Genomic DNA, 26,203 nt, shown 5'->3' on the forward strand with positions numbered 1-26,203 from the left:
CATAAAACCCCGACATTTTACCTCGTAATCCATGCCATTAAACTGACGTTCTACCTCGAAGTGCGTACCGATCCGAGACGACCTGCCTCGAAGTATGTGTTGGCCCGAGATGACACGACGACCCACCTTGAAGTGTGTGCCGCCGAGACGTGAAGACCGGCGTGCCTCGATTTGCGCGCCAAGGAGGTGTTGATCAAGATTCTCGATATACGTGCAAGCGTCGAAGTGCTGCCCGAGAGTCTAGAAAATAATAAGCCGACCAAGGTAGGCATAATGCCCGAATTAAATATTAATAAAATAATAAAGGCTTAGACCCTAGTCAATGGTATAGTCATTATCTCGAAAATATACAAAAGAAAATATAATACTATTGGTTATGGATAAAGTGAAATTGTTATTTAAATAATCTTTGATAATAATAAAAGAAAAGAAATAAAAGAAAAACAAATGAAAGAATCTTTATTAATAAATAAAGATAAAAATACTATTTAAAAGCATTTTAAATAGATAAATGAATATATACATATATATATATATATATATATATATATATATATTGTCTATATTACTAATACAAACTAAATAATGTATATATATAAGTATACGTTTTGGAAAACGTAGATTTTAAAAAAGAAAATATGTCGGACTAAAGGTTCAAACATGATATATTATTCTTAAGTAATAAGAAAATAAAAGTATACGTTTCTTAATGAAGACGAAACGTAAAGTTTAAGAAAAAGGAAAGCAAGTTAAACTAAAGGTTTATCTTGTAAAAGAAAAGAAAAGTAAATAAGTTAAAACAAAGAGTTTTAACTTGAAAAAGAAAAGAAAGAAATGATATTTTAAACCAAAGGTTTAAAATAAAGAAAAGATGTTTTGAACTAAAGGTTCATAAAGAAAATAAAATCGAGGTGAAGATTTTACAAAAGAGACTAGAGGTCTTAAGACGTATTGTATATCCGACTAACAAAAAAGTAATACTAGTACTGTAGGTGTGAGATAACAAAGAAGAAGGAAAGACCCTCAGACAGTGTATTGAAGCTGATCCAAAAGAAAAAGGGAAAGACCCACGAAAAGTGTATTGAAGCTGATCCAAATCAAAAAAGGTGAATACGCCCCAAACTTTACAATCTTGTTTTAAAATGAGTCAAACTAATTAAAAATATTTACAAGGGGACTACGTATCACTAAAACGTTATTAATAAAGGTATAAGCCTGGATCCTATCATATGTGGTATACGCGGTGGGCACACCGCACCACACCTGGTCCCAATTACGTTGTCCTGCGGGGAGCATGACCATGTGTATACATATAGGCACATAACTATGTCGAATGTTGCGGTGTTTGTGAGGTATTTAGTGTAGAGACTGGAGGTTATAATTGTTTTTAATACTTGACTATTCCTAAGCCAAGATGGGCCGAGCATAACTATGTTCGTGCGGTAATGAAGTAAAAGAAAATATTTTCGCGCCAGCGTATTCACCAGCATATGTATTTTTCTAACAATTCAGGAAATTACAGAAGGAAGAAATTGGAGCCATTCATGAAGTGGATGTTCGCAAGGTAGAGATAGCTCATCGTTTTAATTATTAAAATAACACACTACATTAAATAAAGATTCATAAATACAAATACGTGGGTATTTATTTTCCCGAGAAGTTTTCAAAACAAAGGAAATTATATTTTTATAATAAAAAGTCTTCTGTTAAAATAAACTCTGATATATTTACAAAACTGGTACCAATTGTTGGTCGCACGCCTAGGCTCTAAGTCGGGGTGTGAAAGACGCCGCCATAAGGGAAACCCTTATTTTATAAAGTGTCTAAAACTTTAGCACTAGCTAAGAAATTTTTATTATTATTTTTAGCTTTTTTTTCAAAAGTTATTATTATAAAAGCATCGGTTTTTTTTTTATTTTTCATAAATGTAAGAGAATTTAAAAGAGAGCATTTTCCTCATCCCCTTCGTTAACACCAATAAATTCAATTGAGAAATCATGGCACCACCATCACCATAACCTTCATATCTCAAACCTACCGTCAAGAAGACAATATCGCAAGTTTCATCTTGTTTTAGTTTTATTATTATCATTATTTTCCTTTTTTAGATTATCCTCTTTGAATATAACTAAAACATCTCTATGTATCAAATCATTTCGAGGATTAATTATGAAGTTATAACTGAGTTTGGCTATTATTGATTGCCCAGCCATTTTTGTTGTCATTCATGGTTGCATTGCTGAATTTGTATACTATTATCTCAATCTCGCGTTTTATGGACGATTTCCCATAAACGTAACTGTTAAGCAAAAAATTGGGATTTCAAACATGTTTAGTTACATGTTGAATTTAGATTACTTTTACACGAATTGTGTTGATTATTTGTTTGTTTCTCTTTTCGTCCAATGTTTCACTGAATTATTTTCTTGATGTCTCTTCAATTTGAGACCAATGTTTACTTTGATTTCTAAGTTTCAAGTATACACTTGGTTAATCTTGATGTTATGAAAAATTGATGCTTCATGGGGAATTTTCATTCGTTAAATGAACTTTCAAATTGATGTTTTACGTTGTTTAACTCCAAGAACTCAAACTACTTTGATATTTCGATATTAAAGTTTCATTTATCTATTTTATGCCCGTACGTTTTCGATTTACGAGTTGATATTTTATTAGCTCAATGCTACATTTAATTACCATGTTTTTCTCGACCCTGTTATTTACAATTAACTACTGTTATGGTCACGTCTTCGATGCTTTATCCATTTTGTTATTGATAACCTAAGTTTTCTTGATTTCATTGTTATAATTACAAGAATCAAAAGTCTTATTCATTATTTTTCTTGAACCTCAATGTTTACCTTTATAGCAGTATTACTGACCTCGAAAGTTTCATTTATTTATTTTTGTTATTTTAAACCCCAATCGCTCATTTATCAAATCTGTGATTTTGAATTACAAAGTTTTTTTACATTAAAAAGTTCCTTTTTATTGATGTCTTGCACAACCACACAACAAGGAAAACCATGTGGATCATGCGACGAACTAAATAATTACGGGTGCACGCATAATTATCAAAGTCCTCGCATGAAAATCATAGTAAGGACAGTTGTGTGCAATAACTCGAAACTTGGAATGATTTCAGAAAAATGGGACAAACGCAATATGAAAAGTACATGGTGGATACGCCACTAGTACATCCTATATATAAGTGTCCTTGTCATATTTCTCATTTGTGACGTCTTTCTGGTCATTCAAAAGTCGGCGTTATTCATTTTTATTAAATTATTTAAAATTAACTGAAACTTTTAAACAACTTCATGTATTAGTTGTTTTCTTTTAAAATTTTATTTTTATTTTAATTTCGGGATGAAATTTCTAAAAGTTGTGAATCCTGTAACATTCTCTAATTTTCAAACCCGAAAATCCATAAAGCTACGTTAAACATGCTCGTTGACTCAAATAATCTTGCAAAACCTTTTTGCTATATCGGAAAACTTAATCCTCAAATAATAACCTATTAATGCCCACTAATCCGCGTGAATCAAACCTTATAATGGCCATAACGACTGGATAACATTCAACATCGCAATAACGACCAATTAACATATATACGCTCCAATTGATAGTATTAATAGGACCCTTAACCGCAACTAAACTCATCCCAACCATCTAGACCTTCTAATACACACTCTGTAAACTATAATTTGCTCGTTTTATTCCGAATTAGGACAACTACGGTTCTCCGTTAATTCGTATCGATACAAGGTAATTGTTATAAGCATCGTTATAGTTTTTAGCCGTTTAACAAAACCCCTAACAAAGATTGAACAAACATGGAACGAATTTGGGGAATTGAATCTAGATATGTTGAGGAAAATGATAAATTTTAATAATTTGTATATAATTAACAGTTTTCACAAATTTATCAAATATCAAGCTGGCCAGTTGGTAAGTGCACTTGAGTATGAACGGAAGTTTGTAAGTGCACTTGAGTATGAACGGAAGGACCCGGGTGAGGTCGTTTTGTTTATATATTTTTAAAATATTTTTTTCTTTTATTATATAAACAAAATAATTATAAATTATTAATAATGAAATAAATTTATTTTAATTTAAATAAAATTTAATATAAACTAAAACTTATCATTTTCCCCTTAAAAACCAACTTTCTATTTCCGTTAAGTTTCGTTAAAACTCATCAAGTTCGGTGAAACTCGTAAAACATTGTATATTTATTTATCGTTCGTTAAACTTTACAAGTCGTTAACATTTCTGTTTTCAAAATAAAAGATATTGTTAACAACCAAAATTTCGTAACATAATAATATTTCAAACTTAGTATTAATTTTGTAACTTGAATAATACTAAAATATTAATAAATCATTAAAATTCCGTTAAAGCTTAAAATAATATTATTATACCAAATGTCATAAAATAATAAAATGCATATTAAAATAGTATAACATATCTTTAAAACAAGTTAATTAACTTTATAACCTCGGTAGCTACTCCTTAATTTTGTATCATCGTTATTATTTATAGTTTCGTGAGATTCGATCGCTTCGGTTTGTTAACTCGCTTTCGGTTATTATTTCAAGTTGTCTTCAATCTCAAATATGAGTTTTCACACCTCTTTTTAACGCTTTTAAATATTTTGGGGGTAACATATATATATATATATATATATATATATATATATATATATATATATATATATATATATATATATATATATATATATATATATATCGTATTTAAAACCAATTGGCTTATTATTTCTTATTACAAACTACAATTTACATCATGGACTTGTGTGATTACCTGTTACTTACTCAAAGATTACGTGCATGGATTTCTTCGATAAGTATGATCATAGGCCCCCCTTTGCACTCAGGACCATGTTTCGAATGGAAAAGGGACTCCGATCCGAGTACGTTAGTGGGCAATCCCAACTGGAAAGGACCTTCAATTATTCTTTACATTTAGGATCTTGATTTGAGTGTAAAGAACCCTTATTTTCTTTTCACAAGTTTTCATGAAATTGTATGGTTTTTATGTAGTATTTAAACTGTGCGAACTCACCAACTATTAAGTTAGTTGACATTATTTTATATATATATTACAGGTACAATTATTAGAGGATGAAACAGATGAAGACATTAAACTTAGGATATTTTAAATAAGTATTTAAAAATTTTCATTTCCTTGTAATTTCTTTATTTGCAACAACTTGTGTACTTGACGCCTTTAAATGAATTAATGATAATGTTGTCACCTAATAGTGTCACATTTGTTTTGAGCAATCTGTACATCACACTCAAGCGTTTTCGCTTTAGTTGGGTGCCAAGAAAATAGGAAAAGTTGTTAGTTGTTATTTTCTTTAAATATCGAGTTTATGATCAGTTAGGTCACAACTGAACACTTTGTAATCACATACACTAGAGAACTCTCTCTATAGCAGTACACACACTTAGATTTCGTTGTAATACTGATCATATTCTCCACCCATTGTAACCTTTTTTTGTGATTAATAAATTGGTGATCGACAAGTTGTCATCACCCGGGGTTTTTTTCTTTTGATCTAAAAAAGATCAAAGGGTTTTTCCTCGCAACAAATCACTGTGTTCATCTCAATTTCGTTCTTATATTCATTGTTATCAATTTAGCACTAAACCTCACATAACTGATTTGGATACATTATCCTTAGCTGATTTTTATCCAAAACAATTTAGCGCCCACCGTGGGGCAATTGGTGCTATAATCCATATTACTCCTATCAATTTTTGATTTTTTTCATACCCATATCACTATCAATGGCCTCTCAATCAACCTCTGCTTCATCAACCATGTCGTCTACGGTTCCTCTCTCATAAAGGACTTTGCCACCGATGCCTCCGCCAATCACGGGAGCACCACGGCCTACCGCTGCTGGAAGCAAAACACAGCTGCCAGTCTTCCAGAGCTCAAGAACCACTGCTGCCACCTCGGTGGTTAGTACTAACAATGATGTTTCTAATATGTTTTCGCAGGTAAAAGCATATATGGAGCAGCAAACCAAGACTAACCAGAGGATCCTTCGTGAGATAGAAGATCTCAAGAATACTAAGAGGCCAGCGGAGGATCACACTCCCTTGATGCCTAGGATGCTGGATTTCACGACTCCAGGATCCATGGCTCAGTTTACTCAAGGATCATATATCCTTCAATAGGGGTCCATGGGTCAACAGACTGAAGGATCCTCACTGTTTCAACCAGGATCATCTATCCTTCAACAAGGGTCCATGGGTCAGCAAATTCAAAGATCCTCATACTTCCGGCAAGGATCATCTATCCTTCAATCGGGACCATTGAGTCAACTAGCTCAAGGATCCTCAACTTTCCCGCAAGGATCATCCATCCTTCAATCAGGAACCTTCAACTCACAACCATTAGGATCATTCAACCCCAATCAAGGATCCTTCTTCCAGGATCAAGGATCCTCAGGGGTTCATCGTCATAGGTCATCCGAGGTCCATGAAGGAGATATAATCCCCATGTAGACCATCGCTTCCGGTGGACCAACTCCTGTAGCAGACGCTTTGTACCTCAGCTACTCATCCGGGATGCCAACCTCCTACCAGCAAAGAGGTAACTTTTACGATCCAATATCCTTAGATGCTAACCGTGGTTCCATGCAGGATGCAGGTATCAACCAAGCTATGGCCAATGAGCTACATAAGCTCAAGGATATGATATCCAGTGTTCTCGGGGTGATACGACCAATCCCCGAGATACCTGAGGGAAGTCACAAGTTATCCAGATTTGCTCCACCTATCTTTGATGCTGAAATCCTGAAGCGATTCCAAACCCCCAACATGAAGACTTACGACGGGACCACTGATCCTGAAGAACATGTGGCACAATACAGAGAAAGAATGGAGATCAATCCTATTCTTGAGAGACTCAAAGAAGCCTGCTTGTGCAAAGGCTTTGGATCTACCTTGACAAGATCAGCATTAAAATGGCTGCTAAGTCTTCCTTCCTTTTCAGTTACTTCTTTTTAACATTTAGTTAACTTGTTCAACAGCCAATTTTCCTGTAGTAAGAAATTTGAGAAGTTAACTAGTGATTTATACCGAGTTATCCAACCTAGTAATGAATTCCTTAGGTATTTTGTTACGAGGTTCGATAGGGAAGCTCTAGAAATCCCTAATCTTGACATGGCTACTGCTGTTGAAGCATTCAAGATGGGACTTCAGAGGGGCTCCCCCTTTTATGATGATCTTGTGATAACTCCTTGCAGGTCTCTAGATGAAGTAAGAAACAGGGCACTCAGATTCATACATTTGGAATATGACAAGAGGATCCAGGATCGTTTGGGGAATCAAACAAAACAAGATTTCTTTGACAAGAAACAAGGATTCTCATTAAAGAACAACAACTCGAATCCCTACTCCAAATTCAACAATCAAAACGTTCGAGCTGTTGAGGAAGATGATGATGATGAGGACTACCGCAGCATTTCAGAATATTGTTTCTCTGTGGATACCCATGGCTTAATTTGTGCCATGAAGGATCTAGGAGAAAAAGCAAGGTGGTCCCGAAAGAATGAGAAGACGACCACCTTCAAAGACAAGTCTAAATGGTGTGCTTTCCACGAAGATTTTGGCCACATGATAGATGAATGCATTGGCTTAAGGAGGGAAATCGGATACCTCCTAAGAAAGGGCCACTTCAAAGAGCTCTTGGTAAGGAAGAAGTCCAAGATCCAGGATCCTGAAGATCTTCTACAAAAAGCAACACCACCACCACCAGATGCTCATGTGATCAACTTCGTCTTCGGAGATTACGACATATTTCAAACTTCTTGTCCTAAAGAAGAGTTCAAGCTGGACGATGAAAGAAGGCCACTCATCCCCACTACTCGAATAACTGATGAGAGAATATTCTTCGATTCGAGTATCCAGGATCCTCACCAGGATGAACTGGACGTGCGAATAGTAAATTTCATCTCTGGAGGATCCGATATTTGTGGAACTTCCTTCTCCGCAGCAAAAAGGCTCGCCAAAGAGATCAAGTTGGATAACGGAGACCGACCAATAGTATCCACCACTTTAACGACAGACAAAAGGATTTTCTTCGATGATGAAGACAAACTAAACATCCAGGATCCTCACCATGATGCTTTAATTATTACTTTATTTATCGCTAACCATTATGTACGCAGGATCCTAGTGGACGGTGGAAGCTCGGTCAACATCATCCAGCATGATGTCCTTAAGAAGATGAACATTCCAGATTCCGAGATCTTCCCTAGAACATCAGTGCTAGTCGGTTTCAGCGGAGAAACAAAGAAGACATTGGAGGTCATCAACCTCCCAATTTATATTGAAGGATTCATATCAAATATTCTGTGTTATTGATAACATTTCTTGTTGCAATGTTATTTTAGGCAGGCCTTGGCTACATGGGATGAAAGTAGTGGCCTCTACTTACCATCAATGCATTAATCTGCCAACTCCTTGGGGAGTGGTAAGGATAGATGGTGACCAAGTCGATGCCAAGAACTATTACTCTTCATCAATGAAGCCAGCAGCCAAGCAAACTATAGCATAGCAACCATAGCAACATCCTAGGGACGTGCAGGAAGCTCGGGAGAAGGACCTAAAGGAAGTATCCTTGGATCCCAAGTATCCAGATGTGAAAGTGTTCCTAGGATCCAGTATCCCCAGCGGAATTGAGGAGGATATGATATCCTTCCTAAAACAAAGAAAATCCACGTTTGCCTTCAAACATTCAGACATGACAGGTATTTCAAAGGAGGTAATTACTCATAAGCTCGGCCTTGATTTATCTATTAAACTCGTCCATCATAAGCGAAGGAAATTCACTCCTGAGAGGAACACGATCATACAAGAAGAAGTTAAAAGACTTCTTAAGGCCGGTATGATCAGAGAGGTTAAGTATCCTCGATGGTTAGCAAATGTGGTTGTTGTTTTAAAAAAGAATGGAAAGTGGAGGGTGTGTGTTGATTTTACAGATTTAAACAAGGCATGCCCCAAGGATCCTTTCCCGTTACCACATATAGACTCCATGGTGGATGCAACGGCAGGACATGAAATGCTTACCTTCATGGATGCTTCCTCTGGATTTCAACAGATTCAGATGGAACCATCTGATCAAGAGGATACCGCATTCATGACTCCTACCGGCATATATTGTTATATTGCTATGCCATTTGGACTAAGAAATGCAGGGGCAACATATCAAAGACTGGACAACATGATGTTCAAGGATTAGTTAGGCAAAACCATGGATGTCTATATAGACGACATGGTGGTGAAGTCAAAGAAGGCTGAGGATCACCTCAGGGATCTTGAAGAAGCATTCAATATCCTTGACCAGTATAACATGAAACTGAATCCGTAAAAATGCCACTTTGGTGTTAAGGCTGGAAAGTTTCTGGGATACATGGTGACTAAAAGAGGAATTGAAGCAAGCCCAGAGCAGATTGAAGCCATCATCAACCTGAAGTCGCCTGAAAATGCCAAGGATATCCAAAGGCTCACGGGAAGAATAGCCGCTCTCAACAGGCTTATCTCAAGATCCTCCGAGAAGTGCAAAGATTTCTACGATATTCTTAGAAAGAATAAGAAGTTTGAGTGGACGGAAAAGCACAAGGCTACGCTCAAAGCCTTGAAGGATTACTTATCCTCAGCTCCAGCTCTGGTGAAGCCTGTGGATGGAGAATCCTTATATCTCTACCTAGTTGTTTCAGGTAATGCAGTAAGTGCCGTCCTCGTTAAGGATCATGAAGGGGAACAACATCCCGTTTATTATGTAAGTAAGAGTCTTCTAGATGCAGAAGCCAGGTATTCCCATTTAGAAAAATTAATTCTTGCACTTATTATGGCTTCTACTAAATTAAGACATTACTTTGAGACTCATACTATTATCTTGAGAACTAATTATCCTGTTAAGAATGTTCTTAAAAAGCCAGAATTATCAAGTAGAATGGCCAAGTGAGCTGTGAAACTGAGTGCATATGAAATTCAGTATGAGCCTTGAACAGCTATCAAATCGCAGGAACTAGTAGACTTTGTGGCTGATTTCAGCAGTGACATGCAAAAGGAAGCTAAATTAGAAGTACAGCAACTAGAAGATACCAAGGATCCTTGGATCCTCTTTACAGATGGAGCATCCAACGTAAGAGGAACAGGATTAGGCATACTACTGAAATCGCCACAGGGGGACATAATACCCAATTCCATTGCATGTGCATTTCAAGCCACCAACAATGAGGCAGAGTTTGAAGCACTTATCGCAGGTTTACTTTTAGCCAAACAAATGTGGATCAGGTATCCTCAATTTTATATGGATTCTTTACTTATAACTAACCACTTTAACGGCTCTTATACCGTAAAAGGTGAGAATATGATCAAATATTTAGATATTGTGAATGAATTAGCAAAATCCTTCGAATTCTTTAGTATAGTACAGGTACCAAGGGAAGAAAATGATGGGGCAGATGCCATAGAAAATTTAGCCACATCCTTGAAAATTCCAGAAGATACGAAGATCCCAAGCATCCATACACTCTCGCCAGCAATAGAAAAACAGGAAGTTGGGGAGATAACAACTGACAAACAGATCATACTTTGGGATCCATTATCCTCAGTTAGCCAAGGATCCTGGATCCTCCCAATTAATAAGTACATTCAAACAGGAGAAATCCCAGCTACGGAGAATCCCAAATCCTTCAAACTCAAGGTATCACAATATATTTTGTTAAATGATATGCTATACAGAAAATCTCTTGCAGGTCCATACTTGAGATGCATCGAGGATCCTGAAATTCAAGAGGTGCTCAAAGACTTTCATGAAGGTGATTGTGGTAATCACACTGAAGGTAGAGATTTGTTTTCTAGAATTCTGAGAACAGGATATTTCTGGCCAACAATGAAGAGAGACGCCATGGAGTATTCAAAGAAGTGTGATGCTTGTCAAAGGCATGAAAACATCCTTCATCAACCAGCAGAACCTATGTATCCTATATCCTCATCATGGTCTTTCATGAAATGGGGCATGGATATCGTGGGTAAACTACCTAAGGCACCAGGAGGAAAAGTATTCATGCTTGCTATGACTGATTACTTTTCAAAATGGATAGAAGCAGAAGCTTTTGTTCAAGTACGCGAAAAAGAGGTGATATCTTTCATTAAAAGGAATATTATTACTAGATTTGGTATCCCTTCAGAAATTATTTGTGACAATGGTTCCCAGTTTATCCGGAAAAGAACCACTAACTTTTGTGACAGCTGGGGCATCAAGATGATTACCTCTACTCCAGTGCACCCTCAAGCTAATGGTCAAGCAGAGTTAGGAAACAAGATCATTATCAACAACTTGAAAAAGAAGCTAGGATCCAGAAAAGAAAAGTGGGATGAAGAGCTACCTTATATTCTTTGGGCTGACAGGACAACACCCAAGAATACAACAGGCCTAACACCCTTCTCATTAGTGTTTGGGTCAGAAGCAGTTATCCCTACAGAAATGGTGGTGCCAACAGCCAGAACAAGCATCCGTGATCCTGAGGTCAATGAAGAAATCCTCCTTGAAGACTTGGATACTGTTGAAGAACTCAGAGACCTAGCCAAGATCAGAATGCCAGCTTATCAACAAAAGGTAGCTGGGGCATACAATAAGAACATCAGGATCATAAGATTTCAAGAAGGAGATTTAGTCCTGATAAAAGCTTTCCAAAATACAACCAATCCGGCTGATGGAAAGCTAGCACCCAAGTGGGAAGGCCCTTATATGATTGAGTCGGAAGTAGGAAAAGGGAAATATCATTTGCTCACTATGGAAGGCAACAGGTTACAAAGAGCATGGAATGCTATCCACCTCAAGAATTACTTTTTTTAATCATGATCAAGTATCCTCTGAGGATCGATTATTCTTATAGCATCAATGATCCTAAAATTGCTAATATCTATTTGATCACTTATTCTTTTCAAATTCTTATTATTAACTCGAGGATAATATATTCTTAACGTTTTATTTTTTCCAAGTTTTAAGTAACAATACAGGGTTCTAGTAATATGTTCGATGATCAAGAGGTTGGCCACCTCTCCTTCACCTCTAAGGTACTTTACTATTTCCCTTGGCCTAGCCCACGATTGGGTATAACCCCCCATGGTCATATCCCATAAGGTTTAAAGGTTTTCACCTTTCTTACAAATTAGAGTTTCTACACTCTCGTATGGAGCGCACGCTATCCAACGTATAGTCCGGGGCAGCGGGACTAGTACACGCTTAGTGGCTGACAATTTCGTTGTCTTCTGCTATATGGAGGATCCTACAATTTACGGTAGACGTACCATACCACCGGTTTATAACGTTTTCACGTTATAACACGTTTGGGCTAAATCCCAGTTTGGGCGAGTCCCCAGTTGACATCCGTATCTTTGGGCCAGTCACCAGTTTTGGGCTTGTCCCCAGTTTTGGGCTTGTCCCCAGTTTTGGGCTTGTCCCCAGTTTTGGGCTAGTCCCCAGTTCACGGGCTTGTCCCCAGTATACGGGCTCGTCCACAGTTGCACAGGCTTGTCCCCAGTTTATTTTATGGGCTTGTCCCCAGCTTGTTGGGTCTAATCCCGATCAATATTATAAGTTTGCAACAGATATACTAAGTTCAACACGAAGACAAAGTCTTATGGATCCAAAATCTATAACTTACTTCTACAAGGATCACGAAAGGATCATTACTTATGTTAACCTAGGTCTAATTAGACCTTATGGTATGATTTCTACTTGTCAATTTACATTTATTTGGCTAAGATCTTTGTAGACCCTTTTACTTAAGGATTTAAGATTTTTAAATTATTTTTGCAAGGATATTCTATCCTAAAACTTTTTACTCAAGATTACTTCTTAAAACTTTCAATAAAGCTAAAGCTCTATCAAACAAACTTTCAAAATAAAAGTAACAAGCAAATAGTCAAAAGATGTCGTTTATTAAACTTACTTACAGTTTTAACCGGACTTCACCATTCAAAATATGGACCATCTATCCTGGTTAAACATGTGTTACTAGCTGTTCATGATGTGCGGGGAGAATAAGAGGAGTTGGATATATAGCCAGAAGGGAAGTTTTCAAGGAAACTCTGTAGATATTTGATAATTATATCTAGCTTGTCAAATCTCATATGTTTTTGCAGGAAGTTTGAATTCAAAGGCAAAATGACAGCTGTGATCTTATCATAACCGCCATTTTGGGGGCAATTGTTAGGGCACAGAAATTTGACACGGTGGATACGTTATCCTGGCATATGTCTGGATCAGTTATCCTTAGCATGTATTCCAGATCATATCAGGATCAAGGGTCCCCAGTACTTATTACTAATTAACGGTTGTTCTCATGTGTAGTCTTGTATTTAGCAGGTTTAACAGTTAGAAGATTTAGTCTATCCACTAACTTGCAGTCATGAAGATATGGCACATGGTCAAATGGCTGTAACACGTTTAGTGGGGATAATGGCAGATTTATAGGACTTCTTGTTGGGTTAAAAATAACTGAGTACTGAGGATATGTTATTCTTGAAGACGTGTCTGGATCAATTATCCTTCCGAAGAGTTCCAGGGCTATGTCAGGATCACGGATCCTCGGTATTTGGTATTATTAACAATTGTTTCTTGTGTGTAGGTTGTTATTTAATGAATGCAACGGCTCTAAGACTCAGTCTACCACCTTTTTCGCTACAAGGCACCTCCAGCACGTGGTCAATAGTAAATTCTAAGCTAGTGGGAGTAGTGCCAATAAAATAGGAAAAGTTGTTAGTTGTTATTTTCTTTAAATATCGAGTTTATGATCAGTTAGGTCACAATTGAACACTTTGTAATCACACACGCCAGAGAACTCTCTCAATAGCAGTACACACACTTAGATTTCGTTGTAATACTAATCATATTGTCCACCCATTGTAACCCTTTTTTGTGATTAATAAATTGGTGATCGACGAGTTGTCATCACCCAGGGTTTTTTTCTTTTGATCTGAACAAGATCAAAGGGTTTTTCCTCGCAACAAATCACTGTGTTCATCTCAATTTCGTTCTTATATTCATTGTTATCAATTTAGCACTAAAACTCATATAACAGATTTGGATACATTATCGTTAGCTGTTTTTTATCCAAAACATTGGGGTGTTACAATTAGAATTTTCAATATAACTTCCATTTTGAACAAAAACAACACATTCATTACGTTCCCTAGTGGTTTCTAGAAGGCGAAATGATGATTTTCCACTATTCCTATCATCGAGATATCATCCCATGGCTTGCATCAACATAACTGAACATCTATCAATGACGATGCGCGACTAGTCTTCTCTAGTAGTATCTGAGATGTAGAGTATTTGATGTACATAAATGTATACATATATTCATCACTAAAATAACTTCAAATAAGCGTAATTTCGGCCATTATATTATAGTAAATAATCACTAATGTTTTTAATTTCTATCTTTAGGTAAATATAACCTTAAAGTTTAACGCGTTGATATACGACTAAAAACAAAGAAAACTGCGAAAACGGACTCAACACACACCATGGTAAATGAAGGCATGACCATGTTAAGAACATACAAAGAAAAGACAAAATTCAGAAGCCAAATCATGGCTATGTTGACACTAACACACCCCATGTTGACAAGAACAAGAGGAAAAGACAAAATAGAATATTTTGAAGCTTAACATGGCTATGTTGACCCTCAACACGTCCATGTTGATAGTACATGAGAGAAGACAAAAAAATGACATTTTCAAGCTCACCATGGCCATGTCAAGAGGTCAAATCGGCCATGTATACAATCTAACATGTGTAAGGACGTAATCCTGATCTTGCTAAACATCATGTACGTAGAATCATAATGATTAGGACCGAAAGAATATATTTACTATACGATATGATATAGCGGAAATATATCATAAAGCGATTACAACACAAACACTCTTAATACTCAGTATATTGATATAACTTTGAAAGCACAAACTTAATTACAATTGTTCCAACTGATATGAACCTAACAAGAGAAATCCCATATATAGGATATTAGTGACAACATATAAGATCAGGATCCGCATAAGCTTATACAGCCGTATAAGCTTATACGTCATCTTACTTATACGTTTCACTTTACACAGTTTCACTTAATGGCAGTTTATCCCTATACAAAATACAAAATGACATATTAAGCCCACTAGACCTAGCATTAGACAAAAATGCTCTAACAAACTCCCCTTGGATAATGCTAGATCTAAATTACAATAAAAATACTAACTTTGATTTCGTCTAACTAAAGATATTGTAGACCTCGGTCGTTTTAATCTTGAAAGTTTGGATCTATCAAATTACCCATGGATGTTTTGGCAGCACCCAGGCACCTGAAGATCCAGTCTGTTAACCTCAGTCGAATCTATACAAATGATGATGACTAAAATTTTTGCGGAATCATCATCATAGATTCAGATCATCTATCCGAGAATCGAACAGATGATACAATAGGAAAAACTCCACTAGTTTACAGATATTAGACTTGAACCGAACTCTAGTGATCTTCCAATCGTCCTTTCCTTGCAAATCCATGACCAAATCAACACTTTATAATCTTCTGAATCATCTTCCTCGGCAATCTTCATACGCAATATGTAAAAGAAACCATAGTCACTAAACAATAACGGATACAAAATGACACTATTAAACTGTTTTAACACTTAGTTTCAGACTTGCAGACACATGCACTGGAAAAATCAGTAATCTTACATTGATATCTATAACTCGGAAAGAACTCAAATATTAACAGAAATAATATGCAGATCCAGAGAAAACTCAAGTATAAACAAAAGTATTATGCAGTTGTTTATAAGTATACAAAGAAGTAAACTCAGACTGACATATTAATATAGAACCACCATTTTGTCGGCCAATTTTGAAATTCGTGAGAACAGTAACCCCACTAGAACATTCTATTAATATTATATTTTATCATAAACGGTTCAGTTCACGTATACAGTCTAATAACCATATAACCCAATCATCGTATAAGATCATCAAGTGGATAAGTAATTTGATCTTATACGCCGTATAAGTTCAACAAACTTATACATTTGAAAATCAACTAGGTCAAACATCACATTGAACTAATCAGACAACAACAAACAACTGATTTTTAGACAAAAAGGTTCGGAAACATATCGAGAATCACAAACAAACCAAACCCCTATGGATTAAAATCGATTTCAGTCCAAATAAGACCAAAAACTCAACAGTTACTGTTCAACTCGATAAACCCTTCACAGGTCTTTCAAAGCAGCAAGAAATTATACCTTGAATGATATTTGCAGTGTGTGAATCAACCGCAAATACAATGAGCACACAAAACACAGATTTACAGACCAAATATTTGAAAAATAAACTAGCGTGTAAGTCTCAAGAAAGATATGTATTTTTAAGAAAAAAGAGACTAACCCGTATAACATCCTTTTATACCAACACTTATACGTCCATAACACAACTTGACTTATACGTCCGTATAAGTCATTAGACTTTTGACATTTTTTCCATTTAAAACCCATTTAAAACAAATTTTCACACATTATTCAAATCAAGTCCAAATTAATGACCTTGAATAATCTTTTAACAAGAATTGAAGTGTTTGATCCAGAAATACACACGAGCCCTTGGCTTTGAAACCAATTATAAAATTTTGATTAGAATATAACCAAGTCCAAGTTAATGACCTCGATCAATTCTATAAAGCATTTAAATCCCAATATTGAAAAAGTTTGTCAGAAAACAAACTCTCGATTCCGATTCTTGGATATCCAGACCTGAATTACCTTTCACCAAAGTCAAAAAAATAACTCATAAATTTTTTTTTATTTTTTTTATTTTTAAAAAACATGTAATCAAAACAGAATAAATCAAAAAGACAAATAATACTGAAACACATATATTTCTGAGTTGAGCAAGGAATTATATTGATCAATCAGTTCTTCCATCACGGTTTTCAGTTTTGTTATGTTTTTTCTTAAGTCGGTTAGGGATATTGTTGTACACTTAAACTTTTGTAACAAAAGATTCAGAGACATCAGTGATATGATTATGGTTCAATTAAGCACAAAATATCAGAACATGATAAGCTTCTAATCTTGATTCAGGCTTATTTTGATTTTTACCATGTCATCCCAATTTAACCTAAACCTTAGAACCAGTAGATCAAAACTTTTTAAACAATTTTAACTTTTGGCAAACATAGCAATGGCTTTCCACAACGAGGCATACCCCCGTTATCAAGCAATACACCAAGCTTCATTTGCCAAGGATGAGTATGCACGATTTCATCTGTCAGGTTACATACATCGTATTCCCCTGGGGTCTGTTTTTTAATGGTATTAAGACGCGCGCAAGGGAGGAACAAATGTATGACTAAAATTTTTGATCAAGTCAATAGTTAAATTTTGTACATTTGTACATAGTGATCAAGTTTAATGACTTATCAAGGGTTCGCTCGCTTGAGCAGGATTTGAAATATTCTTTCGAATACCTAAATGAAATCTGCATAAAGACCTCATGGCTCTAGCAACCTAATGCATCCCATTAATACAGGATTGAAGGTCATAAAACCATACACTGTTGAAGTGTAGACCATGTACAAGACGCTTAAAACACTTTATTAATAATTTATTTTTGCGATCTATTGAAACATAAGGCTTGAGTATGGCGTGCCTTCATTACCAAGACTTTTGCTAGAATACTAACCCATCTTTCAACATGGAAATTTATGTTTATATCACTTATTCTCTTACTAGTTTGTTCAAAATCCTACCCATACACCGAACATTAAGCAATAGAATTTTATACTTCAATTTACCGGATTTGGAACATGACACTCAATGTACTATCATTTTCCTTTTATGATTCAAAACTCATTATGAGGAGCAATTTTCTATTGTTTTTGAATTTTTACCAAACGCCCCAGTTACTGTCCATTCTCATGTAAATGGCTCTCATGAATATTTACAATTAGATATAAGGACCAAACATATGAAAATATATGTCCTTTGAATATAATAAACTGACATAATTTTCAGCGAGATGCCATATTTGAATGTTTTTGTTTTAATCTATACAAACTGAAATCACAATCTTTTTGTATTTTTCCCAAACCTATTTCTCCCCCTAAAATTAAAACCCATTTAAAGAAACTATTTACAAATAAAATGTGACTCGGTGAATGATTACTCAAAGGTGGGAATCCATAACCTCGGTATCACTTTTTTTCCCACCGCCCATAGACTTTATACCATTAACCTTAACAAATACAAAAATCTGTTTTTATCGAAAGCTTTATTAAAAAAATCAGCTTTTTTTCTTATCGGTGTGAATTTTATCCATGGTAATCAACTTCTTCTCGTAACAGTCATGGATGAAGTGATATCGGATATCAATATGTTAAGTTTTCGAGTGACTTACCGGGTTCTTAGTTATGGAAATGGCAGCAGTATTATCTACAAAAACAAGAGTAGTAAGAAAATTCAAACCGTAGTCACGCATTGTTGTTGTATCCACAAAACCTGAGAACAACAACTAGAAGTAGCTACATATTCGGTTTCACAAGTGGATAGCGACAGTCATCTGCTTCTTACACTGCCATGTCACCAACCTACTACCAAAGAATTGACAGCCGGCGGTGGTAGATTTGGCATTCAGCTTGCAACTACCATAATCCGAATCCAAAAAAGCTCTTAGCTCAAATACATTGCCTCGAGGTTACCAAAGACCGACCCCTGGATTCCCCTTAAGATACCGAAGTATCCTCTTCACCAACGTTAGGTGAGAGACCCTTGGACATGATTGATATCGGGCACAAGGACAAGTCGGATATGTCTGGCCTAGATGCAGTAAGATACATGAGGGAACCAATCATGGAATGGTAGAGTGTTTCATCGACCTTTTCTCCGGTAGGATCAGGACCAATTCCATGATTCACAGCAATAGGAGTGCTACTCGGCGATGAGTCAGCCATGTTGAACTTTTCAAGGATATCATTAACATATTTTGTCTGGTGAATAAAGATTCCATCATACTCTTGTTCGACTTGCAAACCTAAGAAAAACTTCAACTCTCCCATAGCGCTAATTTCGAATTTTTATTTCATAACCTCCTCAAAATCTCTACACAGAGCATCATTCGTTGACCCAAAAATAATATCGTCCGCATAGACCTGGACTATCAGCAAATGTCCATCCACCTCCTTTGTGAAGAGTGTACAGTCTACGGTTCCATGAAGAAAACCTTTGTCTAACAAGTGTTGAGACAACGTATCATACCAAGCTCTCGGGGCTTGATGAAGACCGTATAAAGCCTTATCGAGTAGATACACTTTTCTTTGAAAATAGGATCGACAAACCTCGGTGGTTTTCCAACAACAACTTCTTCACCTAGTTTACCATTCAGGAAGTCAGACTTCACATCCAACTGGTAGAACTTGAATCCCTTCCAGGATGCAAAAGCTAAGAAAATTCAAATTATTGCTTCAAGTCTAACAACGGGAGCGTAGACCTCATTAAAATCAATTCCTTCTCTTTGATTATACCGCAAACCCACTAATCGAGCCTTGTTCCTGACAATTATACCATTTTCATCTCGTTTGCATTTGAACACCCACTTTGTGTTAATGCACCTTTTACCCTCTGGTAAATATACAAGCTTCCAAACTCCAAGCCTTTAAATTGCAGCAATTCCTCTTGCATTGCATTTACCCAACTCTCCTCAGTTAATTCTTGCTTGTATGTTTTCGGTTCGATTTGTGAAATAAAACACTTAAATGAGAACCGGTTTTGAAGAGGGGCAACTTGAGAGTAATAACAGCTTAAACCTTCATCCAGTTGACTACGAGTACGAACACCAGTGTTCAGATATCCAATGATATTGTCTTCTGGATGATATGATAAAGTTCGAAGCATAATTTCACCAGGAACTATCACATCAGCCGGGAGATTCGTGACATTTTCATTAGTAATCACCTCATCCGAAAGCACAGGAGTGGTAATCACATGATCAAAAATAACAGGATCAAATCATGTTTGAATCAACGAATCAATTACATCAGTATGATCATCACCATTATCGTCAAAAGAAGGTGTTACCGGTGTATCATCCACATGAGCATTTCCATCAAGAATCTGATCTTCACTAAAGATTGGAACTTCTTGTTCACCAGACGATTGTTGAAATAGTATTGTGGCCATTTCATCACAAGTTTCTTCTTCAGGAAAAGAGAATCAGTTTCACAAACTATCATAGTCAAACATCCAGGTATCACCTTTTCTTTGAATAGGAGTTGCATATCTTTGACAATCCACATGTTGTACTTGCACAATACGGTTGATGCTAGGTAAAAATACTCTTCTTAAAGGACTAGCATAACCCACGAAGAAACCTTCCATAGACTTTGAACCAAATTTACCATTAGGATCCAGAACAGTGCATTGGGATCCAAACGGCTCAAGCCACTTCAATGTAGGCTTACGTCTATTAAGTTGCTCAAAACAGGTTTTGCCATACTTCTTTACAGTGAGGCAACGGTTAAGAGTATAACAAGCAGAGGTAACAGCTTCAAGCTAGAAACTCACAGGTATCTTCGAATCCGCCAACATCGCCCTAGTTGTTTCAATTAGAGTACGATTCTTTCGTTCAGCAACACCATTTTGTTGTGGTGTATAAAGAATGCTAAACTCATGAAGAATACCCCGAATCATTAATATATTGAAGCATACAGTTTTCCCTGAATTTGGTGCCATTGTCGCTTCTAATTCTTCGTATTAGAAAGTTTTATAACATTTCAAGCTTTTTGAATAAGATCATCAAATTGTCTAACGTTTCATCCTTTGACTCAAGAAACATTACCCATGAGAAACGGGAATAATCACCAGTGACCACCAAATAGTACAGTTCCCCAGTGATACTTTTCACATTCACAGTCCCAAAGTCCATATGAACCCTTTCAAACGGTAAGTTGATTGTGTTCACAGCATTTGTCGGGTGTGACTTTTTCTTTTGTTTACCTTTCTTGCAACTTAAACACTCAGAACTCTAATGAAAACCTTTAAGATTCACTCCTTCAACTAATTGATTATGAAAAAGAAAATTCATTTTCCGAATATTGATGTGACCCATGCGACGATGCCGTAGAACAGATTCCTTTCAGATGCTTTGGTTACGAAACACTGAACAATGCCTTGTCTTGATGAAACAACATTCATGTTCAACACATAAATATCATTTTCTCTTGGTGCCTTCATTAGAATCCACTCATCTGGAATTTTAAAACCTGGCTTGAGAATCAAACAGTCTTGATTTGTGAAATAAGTTAAAAAGCCTTTATCATAGATTTGAGATATGCTCAGTAGGTTATTCTCTAACTCAGTGATATAGTTTACATTTTCAAACATTACTTTCCCATTTGATAACATCCCTTCTCCAACAATTTGACCACCTTGATTTCCTGCAAATCCCACATACCCTCCACGAATAGATTGGACATTCTTTAAAAGATGAAGAGTTCCAGTCATGTGGCGAGAGGCTCCACTATCCATTATCCAACAAGAATCATTTGATCTTGAGAGCCCATACAGAAATAAGCCGTTAGTGAAACAAGGAAACCCAAGCCTTCTTGGTCTTAGGTTGTTTCATTTTTTTATTCAAAACACCCTCAAAATCATCATATTCAATATCAAACAATAAATCATCAGACAAACATGAACTTGATGAAACAAATTGTTCCTCAAGATGATTAACTTCCACATTTAAAGACCCATCAGATTGTTCAACCACTTGATCATTTATAAACACAGAACCTTGATTAGTTGATTTAACAACTTGTTTATCAGGTGGGTTAACAATTTGTTCATTAGTTTTAACCTTTTCCACCCATTTCTGACCAACAGAACCTTTCTTTATTTAAAAACTATCATTTTTCTTGGCCTTTTTAGATTCACCCACTTCAAAAATCTTTTTAACCACTTCCTTGTCTACACCTCTTTTTAAAATGTTAACAGGTGGAGGTGTAGGCTTAACCACAGGAACTTTTAAATATGGTTTTTTATTCACCACATGTTTACCCTCTTGACAAAATCTTTTAGGACACAAATAAAACAAGTGTCCTTCCTCATTGCAACGAAACACTTTCTCCTATCAACAAATTTGTTAATGGAATAATCATGAATCTCTTGATTTTCTCTTTCAGCCTTATGTTTGTAAAATTCATCATTTGATTGTCTTGTAAAGATATCCTCTTTTTGTGCTTCAGAGGTCTCACCTTTCACAAACACAATCTTTTGAAAACCATTTTGCTGTATGAATAAGATGTATAAAATAATTATAACGAATAAAAAAATGTACTTGAAAGTCCCAACGGGTATGCCCGATACCCGCGGGTATGCCCGATACCCGCGGGTATGCCCGATACCCGATGGGTAATTACTCGGCAAATACCCGACGGGTAATGGGTCAGGTTTGGGACACAGTTTTACAAACGGGTATGGGCATGGGATTACCAATACCCGGTCCAAACCCGGCCAGTTTCCATCCCTAATCCTACTCATGTTCCTGCTATTTCAAAGGAGACGCAGGAAAACATTGCTTTAATGGCAGGCTTCATGAATTGCTACAATGCTTTTCTTGCTAGAGATCTAGTTCAACCAGTTGTAGCTGCTGAGTTGGATCAAATCTATCCTGATGATGTAGAGGAAATGGATATATCTTGGCAAATAGCCATGGTTGTGTTTAGAGCAAAGAAGTTTACTAAGAGAACAGGTAGAAACAACTTGAATTTTTCGGCCAAAAAGAAAGTGGGATTCAATAAATAGACTCTGCGGTGTTATAACTGTCATCAGCCGGGTCACTTTGCTCGTGAACGCATGAATCCTGCTAAGGAGGTGAACAGGGAAAAGGCACTGGTTTCGGTTAATAGAATTAGAAAAGAAAATGCAGCTGTGGCTAGAGAGAATGAGCAAGGATTGGTGGCTCAACAGTTTGACTAGAATGACCAGATGGCAGCACTCAACTTCAACAATCAGACTGCTAACTTTGCTCAGATTGATATTACTAAAGAACAGAACGATGCAGAGGAGCAAGTAAAGGATCTTCAGTTTGCTTTCATGGCCTCTACTTCTTCAAGCTCATATGAGGTAAGTTCTGAATCGTGTTCTTAATCGTGCATTAATTAGGTAGACTTATATAGAGCTCACAATAGTAATCTGATTAGAGAAATGGAGGGCATAAAACATGAAAACTTCACCCTTAAGAAACTTGAAAATTCTTTAAAAGATAAACTAGAGGCACAACAAAAGGATTTCCCAAAACTTCAAACAGATTTTAGCATAAAATGTTGTCACCATTTAGATGCTAAGCAGAAAATTTCCGAGCTAACCGCAGAGTTAGACACTTCTAAGTTGGAGATCGCTAAGTTAACTAATAAATTTGAAAATGCTGAATTTAAGTTTAAGAAATTCGATGTCTCTAGTGTTGTTGTTGAGTCTATGATTGAAAAAAAAATGGAATGAGAACAAGGGTGAGGGAATTCGGTATAGTGTGGTTCCTCCTCCATATAATGATAATTACACAGGGCTTCCTCTCTCTAAAGAAGAGGAAGCAAGGGAACCGTTCATGAAGTACGGCAAGTCGACTGCAAATGGCAAAACTGTTCATAGTCTAGTTAAATCTACTGAACCAACATTGAGAGCGAACGATACTAATGTGTTTGCTTCATGTGCAGATGAAGTAATAATTGAGGATTAGACTGATGAGGAGGATGATTTACCTCTTTAGAAGAATAAAGACATTAACTCAAATGTTTCTATTAATTTGCCTATTTTGAATTCTATTGCTACCGATGTTTGTGTGGGCTTTCTTTTTAAGAGCAAAGGCAATTGTGTGGTTAATCTTTTAAAACTGGTGGTTTGGTTTCAAATATATTTGATAAAAATAAAAGTTTGCATAAACGGTTATCACCTAAGGTTTTTAAAGAAGGAAGTTCATGTATTCATAATTGTGATAAATTAAGTGTTAAGTACAAAGCGGGACAAACTGGCTCACACAACAGGTCAAGACCAGGAATAGACCACAACGATTTTTACATTAAAAGCCAAACATGTTTTAACTATGGCATTCCTGGTCACATTGCTAGAAATTGCCCACATCGTCCGTTTCTCCCATACTACAGACATAATCAAAGGAATATGCCTCGAAATACCTTCCATAAATTTAATTCTAATAAATCAAGGTATTACAAGGCAAATCCCTCTGACGGTGATTGGAAAAGAAACAAGGCTGAAAGGTTGAATTCCCATCAGACTAAACCCGCCGTGTTTCAAAAGCTTGATGGAAACTCAATTTTGGTCCCGATACCAAGCTCGGCCTCTAGATCAAAATCGATCTGGAAAGCAAAATCCAACGTGACTTCCGTCTACAAACTGGAGATAAAGTCAACCGTTTATGTTAGTCACAAAGTCTTAAAACCCGACTATATATGGTTGCCCAAATCTTCGGTGTCCGAGTTATCAAAATCTTCCTGCTCGATCTTAGATAATCAGGAAGACATGTCATGGCAATCCATAACATGCATGGATGAATCAGTCTTGCCCAGCACTACTATGGACTGGGTACCAAAAACTAACAAATCTCGCACATCGTGCAGGAAAGCTGTCAAGGAATATCATCAGACCTTGGTATGTTGATAGTGGTTGTTCTAGATACATGACATGAGAGATTTCTCAACTGCACGACATTCAGATATCTAATGGAGGGTATGTTTCCTTTGTAGGAGGAGAAAAAGGAAAGATCACACAGAAGGGTACTGTAAGTAATGGTGTTCTTAAATTTGTGAATGTTAATTTTGTTCCAGAATTGAAACACAGTCTGCTCAGTGTCTCGCAGATCTGTGATAAAGGTTTTTCAACTCATTTCACAAACAAAGAGTGTCTAATTTTAAAACCAGGTATCATCATACCAGAAGATCGGGTTCTTGTTCGATCACAAAGAAAATATAATGCTTACGTGATCGACATGAATAAAAATATTCCAGATGAAATCACATGTTTATTTTCAAAAGTGTTGGAACATAATGCCATGCTTTGGCATCGTCTTAAAACTTTAAACCGTCTTGCTAAAAACAACATTGTCAGTGGTTTGCCTGTCAAAGATTTTATAACAATTGAGGAATGTGTAGCTTGTTCTTTGGGCAAACATCATCGTAAATCTCACAAAACAAAACTGGTCAATACTATCTCCTTGGTTTTTAATTGCTTCATATGGACTTGTTTGGTTAGTTCACGTATTGAGTCTTTCTCACAGCTCTTATTGTTTGGTTACTACTGATGACTACTTACATTGTACTTGGGTGTTTTTCTTGTCAGATAAGAGTGAAACTGCAGAATTGATAAAGCATTTTGTGGTGCTAATGGAGAATCAACTCAATCGAAAGCTAAAAGGAATTCGATGTGACAACGGCACGGAGTTCAAGAACTCAATGTTGAATTATTTTTGTGCCTAAAAGGGAGTACTTAGACAATATAGCTCAGCTCATACACCGTAACAAAATGGCGTAGATGAGAGAAGGAATAGAACCCCAATTGAAGATGCAAGTACTATGTTGTGTGACTCGAAGCTACCTCTGTTCTTCTGGACTAAAGCAGTCAACACCGCTTGTTACGTTCAAAATCGGGTGTTGATTAAAAAATCACAGATGAAGACTCCTTATGAAATTGTTTAAGGTCACAAGCCTACTGTAGCACACTTTCGTTCTTTTGGATGTCCATGCACTCTGCTAAATCTCGAAGCGATTCATAAGTTTGTAGCTAAAGCTGATGATTTCTATTTTGTTGGGTATGTTGGTCGCACTGTCTACATAGTTTACAACAAGGCAACGAAGCATAGTGTGGAATCTTATGATGTGCGTTTGCTAGAGGGGAATGAGACCGATGCGCGTGTCGTTCTTGACTGGTTATTCGATTAAAATGAACTATTTAAGCCATTTAATGTGTTTCCAGTTGTTGATGCAGAAAACTCAGGTGCAGGGATTTCGAATGTTATTGATGAAGAAGAAGTCATCTCTGCTGATTTTCAAAAGTCTCAGTGCTGTGTATAGATCCGTCAGAATCTT

The 26,203-nt window shown here is 36.3% G+C and overlaps 1 protein-coding gene across 1 annotated transcript; it reads right to left on the reverse strand.

Moving 5' to 3' along the window:
- Positions 1-18,282: 18,282 nt before the first annotated feature.
- LOC143629794 (uncharacterized) lies at positions 18,283-20,843 on the reverse strand. The gene is made up of 8 exons (XM_077098970.1): positions 20,676-20,843; positions 20,366-20,555; positions 20,148-20,308; positions 19,677-20,066; positions 19,451-19,536; positions 19,265-19,341; positions 18,848-19,146; positions 18,283-18,369 (listed from the first exon to the last, which is right to left on the reverse strand). The coding sequence occupies exons 1-8, from the start codon at positions 20,841-20,843 to the stop codon at positions 18,283-18,285; spliced, it is 1,458 nt and encodes a 485-aa protein (XP_076955085.1).
- Between the last annotated feature and the right edge of the window lie 5,360 nt (positions 20,844-26,203).

This window comes from Bidens hawaiensis, unplaced genomic scaffold, assembly GCF_021521415.1.
Source record: "Bidens hawaiensis isolate Kalapana, Puna unplaced genomic scaffold, B.hawaiensis_p1.1 tig00005460_1, whole genome shotgun sequence".
Lineage (NCBI taxonomy): Eukaryota > Viridiplantae > Streptophyta > Magnoliopsida > Asterales > Asteraceae > Bidens > Bidens hawaiensis.